Source organism: Rhea americana, unplaced genomic scaffold (genome assembly GCF_003343005.1).
Source record: "Rhea americana isolate MKP2758 unplaced genomic scaffold, rheAme1 scaffold_420, whole genome shotgun sequence".
Lineage (NCBI taxonomy): Eukaryota > Metazoa > Chordata > Aves > Rheiformes > Rheidae > Rhea > Rhea americana.
The window spans coordinates 237,655-254,784 of record NW_028186558.1 but is presented as its reverse complement, the minus strand read 5'-3'; the positions used below and the strand labels follow the sequence as shown (position 1 = coordinate 254,784).

The window sequence follows — 17,130 nt, the reverse complement described above, 5'->3', positions numbered from 1 at the left end:
GGCCCCGCCGGATCCCGCCGGAAGCGGCTCTGCGTGAGGCTGCTGCCGCGCGCCGCCGCCGGCGCCGCCGTGCTGGACATCAAGCTGAGCGGCAAGAGCAAGGCCGTGCCCGGCTACCTGCGGATAGGGTAGGTCGGCCGCCTCCCCGCGCTGCCGACCGCCCTCACCTGCCTCTTGCTGGGAAACCACCTTCTTCTTCCAGGGAAATCGGTAGCTTCGCTGTTTGGTGCAAAAAAGGGCCAGTTTCGATCTCCACCCCCCGGCCCGTTCCCACGCCCAGGACGATTAACCTAGGACTGAAGCAGCTTTCATTACAGCCGGCTGACACAGACCTAAAGTATGTATGCATGAACCTTCTCCGATCCTACCTGAACCGGTGCGGGGCTGTGAAGAAGCCTGTGTGCGCTGGTGCCACCTCGTGGTTTCCACTCTGTGGTGCCTGGGCTGTGGTTTGTTACCTCTTACACAAGGCACCTCATTCCCCAAACTTTAGCACCACACATCACAGTTGACAAGAGGATCCATGCCTCCATAATGTGTAATGCAGTGTTCACAGGCAGGAGTAGTGTCTAGGTGAAAGACATTAGTTAATTCTGATATGCTGTAGGTCACCAGAGAAGTCTGTAACTCCATTTGGCTCAAAAAGCRCTTCTCTCACCTGGCATGCATCTGTATATGATACTTCCAACATCTATGGCCTCTCAGGTAAGCCATTTCTTCATTTGTCATAAAATAAGGAAGCTGTGTAAAGCAGCCACATGGTACTTTGATTGGAGTTAATATCTATGCTTATTGTTAGTTCATGCAAAACTTTTCTCTAAAGGTGCTGCCTTTAAATAGTGGAACTGACCTATGTTTCTAGAGGGAGCTTTTTCCTTTCAAAGTTATTCCTTGCTTGCTTTAAAAGAAGTCATTGGTATCTTGGTCCAGCTCTTTTTCCTCTAGGTGCTAACCTGTCCCAACCTGCTCATATACTACATGTAGGAATTAAGTACTCTTGTTTTCAGATGTTTCCTTTGACATTATCAAAGCATCTGCCAATCACTTCTCTTTTCAGCTATGGATGGAATACCTTTTACACTACATCCTAAATTTGAAAGCAACATCAGTTCTGGCAGTAGCGTGAGTATTTGTCTAAATCACTGCTATGCTGTTGTTCTTAGTCCCAACTCATAGTCTTAATTTTATGCCTTTTCTTCAGGTTATTCTTGCAGATCTGAATGTTAAGTCTCTTGCTGAGATTGAGAAAGAGGTAGGCAGACGTTCTTGTCATACCTGTTTTGGGGTGGATAGTAGCAGGATTCTGAATTTCTAGAATGTCAGTGTCTTATGTTGACTGTTTTTTGTTTTCAGTACAGCTATGCTTTTGTGGTTGAAAGGACTGCAGCTGCCAGACTCCCACCCAGCATTTGTTAGCACTGGAGCCTACCCTTCCCTTGAGGATGTAAGCTACCGCCACACATCCCAACAGTCTCTCACAGCTTAAAGTTCAGAGTACCTGAAAAAAATCTAATCAATATAATAGTACAGGAGTTATGTAGGGAGAAAATAAATGTTTCTCTTCTCACCTGCCAAAATATTTTTTTTTAAACATTCCTGAAATACAGAGTTCCAACTTGGGCACGTGCAGCAGCATAAGTCAATGTATAGATGTTCTCGGCAGTGTTTGTTCTCCTAGGCTTTGTCAGCACCACAGCTCTGTTCTGAACATTACCTCCTGCAAGAACACTTAGTGTTTCAGTCATGTAAGAACTCTTATCAGCCTAGTCTTCAGTTTGTTGCTTTTCTACTCCTGCCCTTAAGTCTCAGTGCATATTAAAAACATTATAAAGCTTTTCACCCCACAAAGGAAGTTCCAAACAGGTTTTAAAATACATTGATTCTGATTTAGTTACTAAACTCTGTAAACGCTTCCTCAAGTGTAGGGCAGTACAAAACTCCCGACAGGTGGTGGTGTATCCTGGAAACATTGAAAAGTCAGTGGCCTTGATTGTTACACAGAGGTGGTTTCCATGTGATAAGGAGGAATGCTTCCCCATGCCTGCTCCTGCACAGGATTAGAGTTATTGTCAAAAGAATAAAGATGATTCTTGTGATGTGGAAACATGGCTCTGGGTGCTGGCCTTCTTGGAGCACTGCTGGGGTCAAGGACCTTAGAATTGGTTTCAGGAAGGCACTTTAAGTTTTGCACTCCCCAGCAGAAACTGAAGAATTCGGTCCACTAACAAGGCGAGGAAGAAGTCAGCCAGCAACACTTGAGTGATCACAATCTTAAACTGGAAAACAGAACACAACTGATTAGTCCCTTTCCAGCTCCACTTCATTCAATTATGCTCTCCCAACACAACAAAGCCTCTGTCATGCTAGGTACTTACTGAAGTGCTAGTGTCATATACAGCAACTGCTAAACTAGGGACCTAGCCTTCTCACTTTCACAACTTGCTACAGTTTTTCTCAGTGCTTCAGCAGGATTGCTGCTATACGCTCTCCTTTTAAAGCTACTTAGGTAGTTAGTGTTCCTATATGAGTCTTCATAGGCCTTACATTCTGCTAAAAGCCTTAAGATTCCTCCAGATTTCCTCAAGAGGAAATTACTCCTGTTTTCCCAATGGAAACACAACATGTAATTCAGGGGGCCCATATGGGTTATGTTTCATGCAGTGATCTCAAGAGAAATGCTGCCTGCTYACCTCAGTAGGGATTTCTACCAAGCCAAACTGTTCATTGAATTCTGGCGAAGAGCCCGTGAGAAGGCCCACAATGGCAAGTCCGGAAAGGATGATGCTCCATAGCAGAGGCTTGTTCTCCTGTAGACTCTCCATAAAGGGATGGCCCTGAAACACAAAAGGGAGGAACTGTGAGGTGTTGCTGTGCACATGCTCAAGAGGTATGTTCAAAACAGAGGATGTGTAACAATTCATGAAACAGTTGGGGATGCTTGTCTCAGCTCATTCCAACTTGGTACAATAAGAAGCAGCTTTTCTCTACAGAGCCCTGACAAACTGTACATTTATATATTACATATACTATTTATAATATTTATATTATATATACACTGTTTACTGTATTTACGTATTATATGTAGTACTAAACTCTGTTTAGTACTATTGCATATTAAGTGTAAAATTGCCTCTCTAGTCTCACTGGAGATATAACTTAAACATGTCTTGCCTTGTAGTTGATAGCAAATGTAGCCATCTGCATTGCCATTGACATGATATAAACAGTGCTGTTCACAAGGCTGGGCTCAAACTCCTTGTACAGATCCACAAACTCTTCCCGCCTGAAAAGGAACAGAGCTGGAGATGAGTAGACCAGAGACAAGATCATCAGGAAAGTTTAGCTTTCTTTGCATAACCCCACCAACCCTTATTTAAACTACACACGTTCTGCTCGGGCCACAGCAGCTGTTCCCAAACTTTGTGAGCACCATTAGCAGCAGCCCAGCCCCTGACAGAAGTAGCATGCTTGTACAAGTACTAGTGGGGCTGCAGATGCTGCAAGAATAGGTAAATGTACTCATTGGGCTCTTCGTAACAAAAAGAGAAATCAAGTGAAAAAATGAATTCCTCTTTTTTTTTTTTTAAAAAAAAGGCATCCAGTAGTCTCCTTGCTGTTACTGTTTGGGGGACAGCAGACCATTAGGGCTGCAACATATCACAGACCAAGCCCACTGGTTTTCCCCATCACATTCTTACTATGCTGGGCTGCCTGTTGATGCATCTAATGTATAGCGCAAATGCCTTCCTTGTGCATGTCTACTATGTTAAACTCCTAATGCTTAGTGTGCTCAAGAGAACATCTGAAGAGCAAGCGCAGTGGTGAGGGAGGACTCCCTCCACCCTCCTACTTAGCAGCAAGTGGAGAAAACGTGTTAGTGTGTTGGAGGGACGGACACTTACTTGGAATTGCTGCGCACCTGGGCACCATGGTACAGATAAACCAGGCTGAGGAAATGGACAAGGAACTGCAGCAGCACAGTCAGGACTGTGTAGAGGTTAAAGATGTTTGGTAGTGGGCGCTCCTTGGAAAGTGTCTTCAAAGGCTAGGAACAAAAACCAAGCAGGACTGACTGGAATGAAAAAGTGTGGAGATAGTAAAAAGCAGCAAAATCTCATGCTCATCCACATTTCTCATTTTCGGAGAGGGGTAGTCCTACAGTAATCCCAATATGATGGGCATTGACCAGCAACTGTCCCAATGCACTTCCCTCTCCTTACCTTTGACCTGGAGATGAAAAGGAAGCAGCCAGCCAGCAACAGACCCTGCAGAGTTGCCTGAAAATCACTGAACTTCACCCCTTCCAAATAAAGGACACTCTGGCTGTAGGCAAGGATCAGGGCATTCAGGGCAAGGATCTTGAACATTTGGAGCGTTGTCACTAGCGTGCAACGACCTTGCTTGATCACGTGGCAGACTAAGGAGCAAGAGGAAGCAGCATTTGGAAACAAACCAAGCCAAACATGTTCTGGGGCTTTGTCCCTCAGTCCTCTCTTTTTCTGAAATAGCACAGAGGGAGTATAACCCCACACTGTGTAACTCCTCCCCAGCTGAAAAAACCCACAAACATCTGATAAAGCCATGCGGTTGGGAGCGTTTCTCAACATCCCAAACCCTCTGTCTCGACTTCTTTGAGACCTAGACTGATTTATTTGGGAATCTGTACACTTGTAGATCCACAACAACTATTCAATTGCCACCATGCACTTACTGCACTGAATGGAGGAAAGCTTGGAGGTAAAAGGGGCTGCAATGCTGGCATCACCCAGCTTCACAACTGGCACACGCTCCTCTTCCAAATCTTTCAAGACCTGATTGATCCGCTCCTGCAGGGCAGTAAGAAACAGAAATACATACACACTTTGCTATCATAGAATTGGTGAGGTTGGAAGGGACCTCTGGAGATCATCCAATTCAACCCTCAAACAAGTGGCCTGTATGGGGATCGAACCCGCGACCTTGGCATTATTAGCACCACACTCTAACCAACTGAGCTAAACCTAACCCCCTATCACAACTTGGACTCAGAGAATATCATACTATCCTCTCCCACACCACCGTTCCAAGATGGCATTGAGAAACCTTCACGTTTAGAAGCATTAGCTTGATGGCTGTCTGAAAAAGCAGCATCTCCTCTGATCAAATCCATTCTGTCACTTCAGGATAACAAGCAGTAAGGCTAGTTTTTCCCAGTACATCCTGCCATTTCCAGTTCTCATGAATTAACAGTGAACCAGAGGAGAAAAGAAGAGCAAGAGTAAGTTAAATGGCTTTTAAACCCCCAGAAACCCAAGAATGGGCACAGGCAGATCTAGTTACAAACCCTCTGGATGGCCAGCTGTTCCTCTCTTTGGGACATAACTCTGTGCTTTGCACCACGGGAGGTGGGCTTCACAGACCCACTTCCCATTGGCAGCAAAGCTGGCCTGCCGTCACTGGCTCCATCTCGAGGTCTCTTCTTCCGTTCAGGCAGTCTCTCAGGAGCATTTGCAAGCAGTGCCACTCCTGTTAAGACCAAAACATTAGCTGCAGGGAAAAGCGCTGTAATCCCTTTACTGGCAAAGCATTTTCACCAAGTAGGAATCCCCGCTGCCAGCTACTCCTGGAGCCAGACAGGAGTTCAGACATGTTACACTTCCTGAGTCAAAGCTCGGAGAATTAGGAAGAATCTCTCTTCCAGAAAAGTGTGTTCACAGCCAATTCATGCTACCTGCTGGTGCACACATCCAGTATTCTACCAGCATCACTCAGCTTCACAACTGGCACACGCTCCTCTTCCAAATCCTTCAAGACCTGATTGCACACACCCAATATTCCACTATCACAGACATCTTTCTGCTTTATGTTAGTTTCTGCTACCAGATGAAGTTAGATCAATCCTAACCAATTCTAGTCCCCAAATCACCAGAGAAATGAGTATCAACTTTGTGTTTAGGAACACTAACACAACTCAGGCACGTGAGMATCCTGCATTTGGACTCACCCACATCTGCATGCTTCAGAGCTCCAACATCATTGGTTCCATCCCCACACATCAGCGTGGTGTAGCCCAGACTTTTCAAAGTAGTGATCACAAACTCCTGCAACAAGAATTGCCTAGTCAGAATCAACAGCCTTTGTGTTCTGATACAGCACAGTCTGGACACAAGAACCTGACAGTGGCGAAACTATACTGGTCTTCAGCCTAGCACATCCCTGGAGAGCAAGTGTCTTGGTCAAGTGCTTCTTTTCTGCAAGAATTCATTGGCCTGACACCCAAACTCCAGAAGGTTCACCAAGCTCAAGATGCTTTAGGATAACAGTGTGGCACACTCTGAGCTCTGGTGCTTGCTGCCTGCTAGCTTGGGTATCAGAAGAGGTTGTGCGCCTTCGCTGAAAACAGCCTTAGCATTAATCTATGCTGCTCCCAGACATCAGGTAAGCCCTGCTGGGAACCCCGCAAAAGTTGGATATACTAATAGCTGCAATCTCTCACCTTTTGCTTTGGGACCACTCTGGCAAACACCTGGATGTGTGGTATAAGCTTCAGCATCTGCTGCCTGCTCACAGACTGAAGGTGAGAGAGACCTTCCCCAGTAACACACAGGTCGTATTGCTGTGTCAGCTCTTGCAAGGTAGTTGGAAAGATGGGGAGCACAACAGCACCATCAATGGACTGCCATTGCCAGCTGGAGTCTGGAAAGAACAGCACGGGTTTGACATGAACATGCCAGTGAGGTGCCTGGCCATGAGACATGCTCCCAGCTACAGAGCGTGCACTAACCCTGTTGGCAGCCCCTCACCGTTATGGACATCAAGCACCATGACAAAGACAGCAGACCAGTGTCTGTGACACTCTCACGTCTCATCTAGTTATAGTCTTTATGTGGACTCATGTCCTTCCAGCTCTGCAGGCGCTGGCAGTCAGTAACATTGCTCTCAGCTTCCCTGCATGGCAGGGCTGCACCATGGTTTACATTGAACTGATAGATGATCCCACTTGCACTGTGTCAACTCCAGCCTCTGATGCCACACAAGGAGGAGGCATTAAAGCTGTTGTTATTTTGGTGCTCATAAAGCTTAGTTATGAGTTGGCAGAGAAACATACATAGTTCTCACAGTATTCAAAGCCAGAGAAGAGAGGGTTAGACAGGACTCTGGAAAGCAGGTGAGTCACTTCCATTATCAGCATCAAAGAGCCACACTAATGGCAAGCAGCTGGCTTTGATGCAGTGCCCTAGTTCTCTGGCTGTTCTCTTCCAAGATACAGAGCCTGCTTAGTGCATGGGATCAGTTACCTTTGCTTACAGGAGGCTGCAGAATGAGGGTATGCTCCCGCTGGAGGAAATGCAGTTCCCGGGCCACATGGCAGGCAGTGAGAGGATTGTCTCCTGTTATCATCACTACCTGAGGGGGAAGCAAGAGATATCAAATCAATTCTGGGTAGACAAGTGTCACATCACAGTGAGATGCCAGTGACACCCTTATAAGATGCAGCTCTATGCAGCACCTTGTTCAGAAAGCTTTCTCTGTGGGCCAAGGCAAATCCCACTGCAAAAGTAACAGCACATTCAAAAGGCATCACCACCTTTACCATGGAGAAGCCTTTTATCCTCGCTCCACAAAGGCTCCTGCTACCGAAATTCCACATTCTTAATGCAATGGCTGCCAGAGGGGCTAAAATGCTGCTGGCACTTACATGGTGTGATGCATGCTGGATCTCCCTGATGACTGATTTGGAGTCAACTTTGAGAGGACAGGAAACCACAATGAACCCAACAAATCTAAGATCGCACTCCAAAGCTTCACGCTTCATTTCTCGCACCTGCCAAAGCAGAGCAGTATACTGGAGCATTACCTGCTGCTTCATAGCAAAAATCCTGCCTTCCCATAGGTGCATCCTTGCAGTCAAAGCATCAATTGGAAACACAATTGGTGCTTTGAGGTGAACGGAAAAATTCCGGACTGTCCCCAGCTGCTCTACAAGAAAGGCTGCTTTGGGATAAAGCACCACAGACACAGCCCTTAGAATATTTACACTTCCCCATCCCCACATACAAAAACTTTCACAGCCGAATTCAGTGCTAAGCCTCTTCAGCTGCTGAAAGGGAAGAGTTGACTCTGGTTTACATACAGGGAAACAGAAGTATCTATCAATGTAGCATAGGAAGACAAAGCTGAGGGCAGAATGCAGAGGCTGCAATCTTCTCAGAAGATTCAGGGTTTAAAAGTAACATAGCTATTGCAACTTTTGGCATCCACCAACTGACCAAGATTCCCTCCCAGCCCTGCTCATGCCACCCACATTTCCTTTAACAGCTGTTGAATGTCAAGACTTAAACAGAGAGGTATACCTGCTGGTGAGTGAGATGCCCCAGTTCTTTGTAGCCAAGGGCCAGTACTCTTGCCCCCTCGTGTGAAATTTCCGTATGGACTGTGTGATAGTTGCTCGGGCACTGAGCCAGCTAGAGAAGCATTGGGGAAAGGCGTCAAATYAATAAAACTCCATACACAATTAGCATATTAGTAGCACATTTCAGTATTTCCCACTAAATACGCTGAAGGGGGAAAGAAGCATCTTTGAGACGTCCCTCACCATCAATGGCAAAAGAGCAAATCCATCCTATCCATCCTTCTGCTGTCAGCAGAAGCAACAGCAATGGAACTCATATAGTGAAATATTCAGACCTCCCTGAGGCTAAATTGAAAATCCTCAGTGGAGTCTGTTTTCAGGCATGGGTTGGTGGTACTCTTTTGCAGAAATAAAATCCCCATATTATCCAGGCTCCAGACTCGGGAATGACGAGTAGAGGTTTAGCGGCATGAGCACACGTTAGAGAATGCCCTTCCTCTCTTAGAGAGCCAAGCTCACCATTTTGTGCAGCGTCTCTGGGGCCCCTTTCACAGCTGCAATGTAACAGAGATCAGTCGAGCCAATCTTCTCGTACGACGCCAAGACAGACATTCTTTTCAGGGCACTGGCAAAATGAAAGCGCTGGTGAATTTTCAGTCCCTGAGTTTTAATACTTCTGGGGAAAACTTTCTCATCTGGAAACAAACAGATCAGGAAATCCTGAAAGGTTTCTCGGTATCAAAAGTAACCATTACTCCCTTTGGGTCACAAGTAACCCACAGGTCACCGAGATTTCCTCTCCTTAGATACAAGCATGCAAAGCTGAAAGTTCTCTTCTCAAGAACTAAGGGACATAGCTATTGGTACTGATGCATATAGGCCATCCAATCAGTTACACAGCAGATTGAAGGTACATTTATAGCATGAAGGTACATTTATAGCATGTATTATCTCAAGTAAAAATCCGGAGCCAAAAACACAACAGCATGAGTTTCAGCGGGACACACATTCAATAACTTAGGAAGATTTTTCTTTGGTTACCTGCACCTGCTGAAGCCAAGCAAGCAGAGGAGAAACCCTCCAGAGAGACTGTGCACAGACCGTGCTAAAACCCACATTGTCATGCTTCTATTACTGTGATACGCACTAGCTAGTCACACCCTGATTTTACTGAGCCTGAGTAATCAGAACCAAAAGAAACCAACCTGAGCATACCAGCTGCAGAATGCAGTATCTCTGCAGCCTTGAGAATAGATTTTTACTGTTTACTGTCCCACCGACATCCAGTGCAAGGATTTCCACCGCCCCAAACCACTTCTGTGTCATACCAGATGGAATTCACTCCTTGCAAAAAGCCAGCATGAGGCACAGAAAATCTCCATACCACAGATAATTTCATACTCAGAAGAACTGACAAAAGCACTGTTATCACCACCAAAAAAATCAAGATGCATAACAGGGTTCAGGTACAAACTTGTGCGTAAGAGCAGAGAGGAGCTGGAAACTGCTTTTACCTTTGGTCAGGGTCCAGTCCACAGCCATCAACATCGCCTTCTCTAATGGATCTCCCACCAACGTCCCATCATCCAACTGTACAAGTGAGTGGCAAGTAGCAATTGCTCGGTGGGTTTCTACCGGAATGTCAGATACTGGTGTCACTTCTTTTCCATCCCTGCAGCACAAAAAGACTGCCCGTGTTAATATGCCCAGAAAGGCCATTCACACTATCTCAGACGAATTCTGGATATTTTCCAAGGAGAAAAAAAAATGAATATAGTAAACAGTAGAGCTTCTCATAGCAACATCAAAGCTATAGGAAACCTGGCACCGTCTCAACTGCAAAAAGAGCCAAAGCCAAAAATTTTTGTCAGTCCTCCAAAGCAAACTTGATTCAAGCTGAACACTTAAAGTAGAGGCCTTAAATAACAAATCTGGGTAATTGTAGCATCAAATAGCCATGAGATTTTTCTGCTACAGCATCTACCATTCAAGATAGATAGTATTACGGTAGTGGAACAAGAGGGCAGGATGCTGCTGCACAGGGAGGCAACAAAGATCTCAAATAAATAAAAACCCTATGTAAGAAATCCTCCAAGACAATTAAGTCTTAAGTGCTGTGGCTATAAACTCTTCTTCTGAGTGTTGTGGCTACAGAGACTAACCAACATTTCCTCTTTCAATTCATTCCACTTCTTTTACTCTCTGAACCTCTGGTTATCTCCTCTTTCCCCATTGACTAGCATTTCACTTGCATCTAAAGAGTTCCCACAGTGCCCAGAGCTCAGAACATGGCAAATCATCGAATATGATGAAAACACCCCAGGACCTACCCGAGCCCAGCTACTCCTCTCACTACAAGGTGATCACTGGTCAATGTGCCAGTTTTGTCAAAACAGCAAACTTCAACTTTGCCAGCAAAGGGGATTCGGAAGGGTTCTGTACAGTACACGTCTAAAAGAGAGGAGAGGAAATTTCATGACAGATCAGCTATGACAAAACAAGGACAGAATGCTCAGTGACCTTTATCACAACACAGAAGCCATAAGCATGGTGCTCAGCTAGAGCAGTTTATTTAATGCACACTAAAACCTCCAGTCTGAATGTTTTTGGCATTTGAAACCAGAACAGACAAAGTGTAACAGTGAAGTAATCAAGCATAGAAGCCATTCACCTCCCTAATCCACAATTAGGAATCTACTCTCTGCAGAATTACACAACTTTTGAACAAGCAGGCTTTCATGCCAAAATCTTGGTTCAGTTATCTTCCCTCATGCACTTGATTTAGGACTCATTTCAAAGCATATGCCTTTTACATTCTTGTATTTGGGGTTTTTATCCCCCCCCTTACACACCCCATCTCCAACACCCATGTCAGTTACTGTCACTGTGCAGAAACAAAGGAGGCTGCAGTAATTTTGTAGGCTTATCCACAGCCAATGTCTCCACAGTTCCAGATGCAAAAAAACATTCCTACTTTTGCCCCTGTTTTTAGGCTTGGTACTTACAGAGCTTGGCCAAGGCAATGAGAGAAGTGTTGACAGCCAGAGAGAGTTCAATGGGAAGTTCAGGTGGAACAACTGAAGTCAGTATTAAAGTACACTCCAGGAAGAGCTTGTAACGATTCCTGCTTGGATCCTTGGTGCCTACAGAATGAGATAGGAGACCTGTACCTTCTCATCCTCAGATTGTGTTTTCCACTGAATAAGGATGAGTAATGCGAAGGAGTACACCTACCTAAGAACAACCTCGGGAGGGCAAGAAAAACATGCACAATGCAGCATGGGACCCTACACTACTGGGGCAGCCCAACCCAGCTATTTTAAGTCTCACAAATTATGTCAACTGTCCTTCCCACAAGCTTTGCTACAAGCCCTACGTAGAGAGCTAGAAGATGTGAAAAGAAGGCTCACCTTCAATCCAGACATATGCGGCAGCAGCAATGGCAAAGACCAGCAAAAATAGGATAAAAATGAAGGTCTCTACGTTATTGGCTGTCACTCTCTTCACCCCAAAGAGGATTGTACGTAGCAACTTCCCCTGAGGAAAACAGTCTTCAGTGCAAGAAACCATCTCTGTAGCATGCAGTATTTTGTTAAAAATATGTAAGTCCAATTTTAAAGTTATAGTCTGGTGCTTTGGTGCCACAGCCTTAAACTTATTCTCATTTCTTCGTATAGCAGCCTGAAACCATCCATGATTAGCCTCTTTGTAAGTAGTCTTGAGTTTTCAACTGGCTTTCAAGAAGATACGTTCACATCTCTAGCATGTACAAACATACTCTATCATTTTTTCTGACAAATCATTATTACACAAACAGGAGTAACTAGGAGCTGAAGTATATTCGCAGCAAAGCCAGTCACAATGGAAACCCCGAATCCCAACTCCCAGAATTCTGTGTTAGACAAATAGTCTGATGTTTGATGCAAAGAACAGAATGCCTGAAACCTACCTCAAAATTACCTGCTAGTTTGGAAGAGGAAAAAAAAATGATGCCCCAACTAGTATTTCCTCACTGCTCTATTTGATAAGGATTTCCTTACAGCAAAGCACTCAACAATGCAACCAACATCACTAATGTGAACGTGCTTTCTGTTTCATCTTACCTGAGATGTGTTGAAACCAGTCCTCAGAGCATACGCCACACATCCGTTATCAACAGCTGGAATGGGAGCATGAATGAGGTCAGTAAGCTCATCGCAAATCTTTTATGGGCTTATTAAAGACAGAATACACTTCAGGCTTCATCCTTACCAGAGGACACAGTCACCTTTGGTAAAAGATCACACAAGTCTAATAATCACAGTAAACTCTTAGCAACAGAGCCAAGGAGACTGACTCAACGACCCCATACAAAAGCTGCATCAAGCAACCTAAAATGAATCTGTGAGTGTAAGATATGCCCTCTCAGAGTAAACTTGGACAAAGACAAATACATACGTTTCAGTCCTGTGCTGGCTTTCTGAGGTGGAATGTGCTGCACCACTTTTGTTCCTCCAAATATGATGTGCAGCCGGGAATCTGTCTGCATGTCCAAGATGTGCTCTGGATTGAGATCCTCCACAGGCTCCTGCATGACAATGTTTAGGTCTCAAATTCACAGCCTGTGCACAGTCAGCTGTCAACAAGTAAATTTCAAGTGTTCCTTTCTGTTCTTATTCCAAATGAGATGCTCTCAGCTCCACTTCAGCCAGAGGTCGCCTGAACTGAATCTAGATGTTAACATGCCATTCAGCTCCTGATCAGTCTGGGTTTAGAGCCTGGCACTCATGAAAATTCTCATTTCAGGGGACTTGTTCACCCCTGGCACACTGAATTCAGGAACGGAGGCTCCGTAGGCATCACTTTATCCTTTTTAAGCCACCCACTGGCACAAAAACAAGCGGGATTCAGGGTTCCGAAGTACTTAACACTTGTTCCTCCTATGTCTGACTAGCCAAAGGAATCCAGACTGGGGAATGAGTAGGAGGACAATGCCATGCCCACACAATGCAGTTCAGGCCCAAAGGCTATACACACAGCCAGGCAAAACAGACATTCTGTTTCTCATTTACCAGAGACTATCAATCACTGGTAGGGAGCCAATAACAGGCAGGCCAGCTTCCCTGGGTCAGCATTTACACAATAGATTAATTTCCACTTGCAAATGCTGCAGTGGCTTGAATGTTTTTACTTTTCCAGGTTGCTATGAAGCGACAGTATAGAGAACAGTTCACACAGACCTTCATCTGTGGTACAGACTCTCCTGTCAGCATAGCTTCATCTACAATACACCTTCCACGTAACAGCAGCACATCACATGGCACTAGGTTTTCATGAGGAGATCGGCCTGCAATTAAATAGAAGATGCTCAGAGGCAGGAGTGACTATTGCTTGGCTAGTTGTCTGGCAGGACACAGTTCTCCTTCAGTTTATCTGAATACAGAAGATTCCTGAAGGGCAAATCTCTCATGGGTTGCTGAGTCTATCACACAACTCCACAGCATATCCACTAAAACAAAAGCACTGCTGAGAACTAAAAGGGCTTGAAGGTTATCAAGACTCATATTAAGACCAGGACAGTCCCAAGATCAGGTCATTTAGTTCTCATTGCCACTCAAACTTTGAAGACTACGATCAAATCCTGGGACAATACAACCTAAAAAATGAGAACAAAGTTAAAACAGAGACCTGCCTTTCCCTTTTTTCATTCTAAGAAGATATTGTCAGGAGAAAGGGAACTCTTCAACTTCAAAATCTTAAGCTGAAGTAGGAATCTGAGGCTGATTTATCTGGGTATTTACATACCTTCAAGACAGCTAGAAGGTCCAAGAGATCCATTTCAAGGATCAGTTTCATGGATCCTTAAATTGTGACATCTATGAACCAAACGAAGTCCTCAAAAGCATTCAATCAAGACTATTGCAATTTAATACCTAACTCAAATCACTGTGCAAGTTAACACACTAGAAAGAATCTGATTTTAGAAGAGCACTTGTTTACGAACATCATGCAAGCCATACCAATGGAAACGATATCCCCTGGAATAATCTCATCACTCGAAATGGGGCGCCACTTCCGGTTTCTGTAAACCTGTGGACAAAAGCACTTTGAGAAGCCTTGCATGGGTCAATGTAGTAGAAAAGGATCAGAGTAAAAAAGATGGGGAAAAAATGACAGTACGCCAGGCAAAAAGACCGCAATACTAAAAAATGTATGTTAATGCCCTCCCTCGCCAAAAGAAAATCATACAAAGAAGTTGTACAGAATAAATACGGTAATTCTTACTGATCTAAATGTATTTTCTTGTAAGCAAGAGATCAAAAACTTAGAATTAAATAAGCAAGAATGTATTAAGTATGTACTGGACAGAACAGCTGGACTTGAAAGAAAGGGACAGGAAAAAGCCCAAAGTCTTTTTTCCTCTACTTTCCCAACACCCTACCTTTTCAAGTTCTGCCCCTTTTAGAAAGGGGATTCTGCCTCATTTGACAGCCAGTGTAAAAGTATCTTTCTCATTTCCAGGGTCTCTTATCAAGCACTGCTAACTCCTCAATTTCTCAGACGGCCTTATGTTTATGACTCTTTCCTCTCTGATTCTGATTACCTGAATCATGTATGGCTTGTTGCCCATTTTTCGAATCTCTGACATGTTCCTCATTTGCTGCTGGACCAGAGAAGCTTCAAATGCCACTAACATGGAGAGGGTGAAGACACTGTAATACCAGTATTCATCCAGGCACCACAAACCCACGCAGAACACCTAGTAAGGAGAACATGATGTGGAAGTCATTCTAACATCTATCTCATTCAAAAAACAAAAGCCCTCAGTTTTCAGCGATGTTTTCAGCTGGATTAGTATGTACTCAATTCTCCCAAGCTGTAAAAACAGAAAATCGCAATAACCTATGAGGGAGGAAACAAGGTTGCTCCTGCAATAATCAGCTAAGACCCCAATATCACACTGAAAGAACAGCAACTACTCTTGGTATTAGAAAGCTGTCGGCTGATTTTTGAGTCTCAAACCAGGACTGCAATGAATTCTTATCATGGAAAAGTATTTACAGCTGTTTGTTTTACCTGAAAGACGAAGAATGGGGCTGTGGCTCTTTCTTTAAAGAGTTCCAAGAACTCTGGCACCACCATCTCAGCCCTGAGAAAGAATTGAATCCTTATTAACCCAAGAGTTCAGTTTTCTCAGCAACAGCCCAACCCCCCAAAAACATCTACAGCCTCTGGTGCAAGACCAGGTTTTACTCCAAAATATCTACATACAATCTTTCTCTTCTTTTCAAACACTGGAATTGCTTTCCATCTAAGCCCACTCTGGAGAAACTGCCCTGCCCTGGTACTGTTCTCTGTCCTTAGAGGGCTCTTACATCTAAGAAAGTAGTGCTGGCAGTAAGCATTTAAAAAAACAGAGCACTGATTGCCATTCCATCTCTACAACTTTCATTTCTGACACACTGGGCCATCTTGGACCTCTTCCACTCTGGCAAATAGACCTGTGCCTGGAAAACTTACTTGTTTGTACCGTATTTCTTCTCAGCTGCTCGGATATCTTTGTCCTCCTGATAGCCTCGGGCATTCTGGTAATAAGAAAGGGGATGTTCCACAGGAAAAGCTACAGGAAGGAACTGTTTCTTACCATCTACTTCATATGAGTATTTAATTTTCTGAAATTCAAATGAGAGAGCTTCCTGCCCATCCTCACCCTGCACAGAGAGGAGAAAAAAAGCAGCTGAACACATGCCAAAGACCTTACTTGAGCTGAAGGAAAAAAACTAGAGGAAACAACCAATCACTTCCATCTCTAGCTCTTTTATCACTGCCCATGATAACATGCAATAAGAAACGCTATGCAATCTCTAATGTCCCCACCTGTGACTGACTACAGCTGACTTTCCCTAAGTATTTAAGTTAAAAGATAAGAAACTGCAGCCTAAAGACCTTGACTGATCTGGTCTGAAAGGTCTGACATAAAACAACAGCTCCCAAGCACGTGACACATGCTAATTCTGTTTGCAGCAGCCATATCCTTACCTGATCTCTATGGAGTGGCACTAGTTCTACAGATCCGTTATTTGGAGTTGGCACAACTTTGGCCAATGTGGCTTTCTTAGGACTAGGTTCCTGAAACACAAACAGCATATGCTACATAAAGCAGATTACAGACCCTGAAATTCAGTAAGACTCAAGAGGAATCTTTGCTGGATCACATTGATGCATGCAAATAGATTTTTTTCAGCCGGGGCTTCTGCAGAGCCACTGTGAGATGCAAGGATTCTCTGACTAACACATTTCATCCACAAACGAGGATTGCTGTAGAACTCACACCCCCCAGCAAAGGAACTGTACTCAATAAGCGACTTGCAGCTAGGGCACGCATAACCGCCGGTAAAACAAGCTACAACGGTTGCTTCAGGAAGGAAGAGCTGGCGCGGCGCTCGGGGCAGGGTCCACACCCCCGGACACTGAGCGCACCCGCATCGCCAGCAGCCCCCGGGGGGACGCGGGCCGGCCGCTGCCGCCGCACTCACCCGCACGCAGGTGAGCGCGCAGTGCGCGTGCACCGACCACAGTCCCGAGAGCGCCGTCAGCAGGTGCGCGACGCCGATGGCGGCGAGCGCCAGCAGCGCGGCCTCGGGGGGCGCGCGGCCCGCGCCCGTCTCCCCCCAGGCGGCCCACACGCGCGGCCCCCACAGCCACAGCCAGGCCGGGTAGAGCCCTGCCACGAAGGGCAGCACGGTGCCGTGGAGGAGCCGCGGCCGCCGGCGGTACAGCGTCACCGTCGAGACCAGCTCGTCCACGGCGCCCGGAGC

At 45.2% G+C, this 17,130-nt stretch overlaps 2 protein-coding genes across 2 annotated transcripts in view; one reads left to right on the top strand and one right to left on the bottom strand.

The window, feature by feature from the left end:
• The window catches only part of MVB12A (multivesicular body subunit 12A), a 2,626-nt gene extending 522 nt beyond the window's left edge, over positions 1-2,104 (top strand). The window contains exons 3-8 of the mRNA XM_085315147.1: positions 3-128; positions 203-337; positions 608-705; positions 1,058-1,122; positions 1,202-1,252; positions 1,354-2,104. Of these exons, the coding sequence (XP_085171273.1) occupies positions 3-128; positions 203-337; positions 608-705; positions 1,058-1,122; positions 1,202-1,252; positions 1,354-1,416 (538 nt within the window). The 3' untranslated portion in view covers positions 1,417-2,104. The remainder of the gene's footprint in view (positions 1-2; positions 129-202; positions 338-607; positions 706-1,057; positions 1,123-1,201; positions 1,253-1,353) is intronic.
• On the bottom strand, positions 1,865-17,127 carry ATP13A1 (ATPase 13A1; the record flags this gene model as incomplete). The annotated part of the gene is made up of 26 exons (XM_085315145.1): positions 1,865-2,276; positions 2,691-2,834; positions 3,172-3,283; positions 3,903-4,045; positions 4,221-4,417; positions 4,712-4,826; positions 5,324-5,505; positions 5,984-6,080; positions 6,476-6,675; positions 7,278-7,386; positions 7,679-7,804; positions 8,334-8,444; positions 8,852-9,027; positions 9,847-10,004; positions 10,663-10,783; positions 11,338-11,475; positions 11,743-11,869; positions 12,436-12,491; positions 12,770-12,899; positions 13,552-13,658; positions 14,332-14,401; positions 14,916-15,071; positions 15,389-15,461; positions 15,833-16,023; positions 16,352-16,441; positions 16,849-17,127. Coding segments are annotated over 26 exons (3,519 nt in total), but the record flags the coding sequence as incomplete, so codon positions are not given.
• Positions 17,128-17,130: the final 3 nt, after the last annotated feature.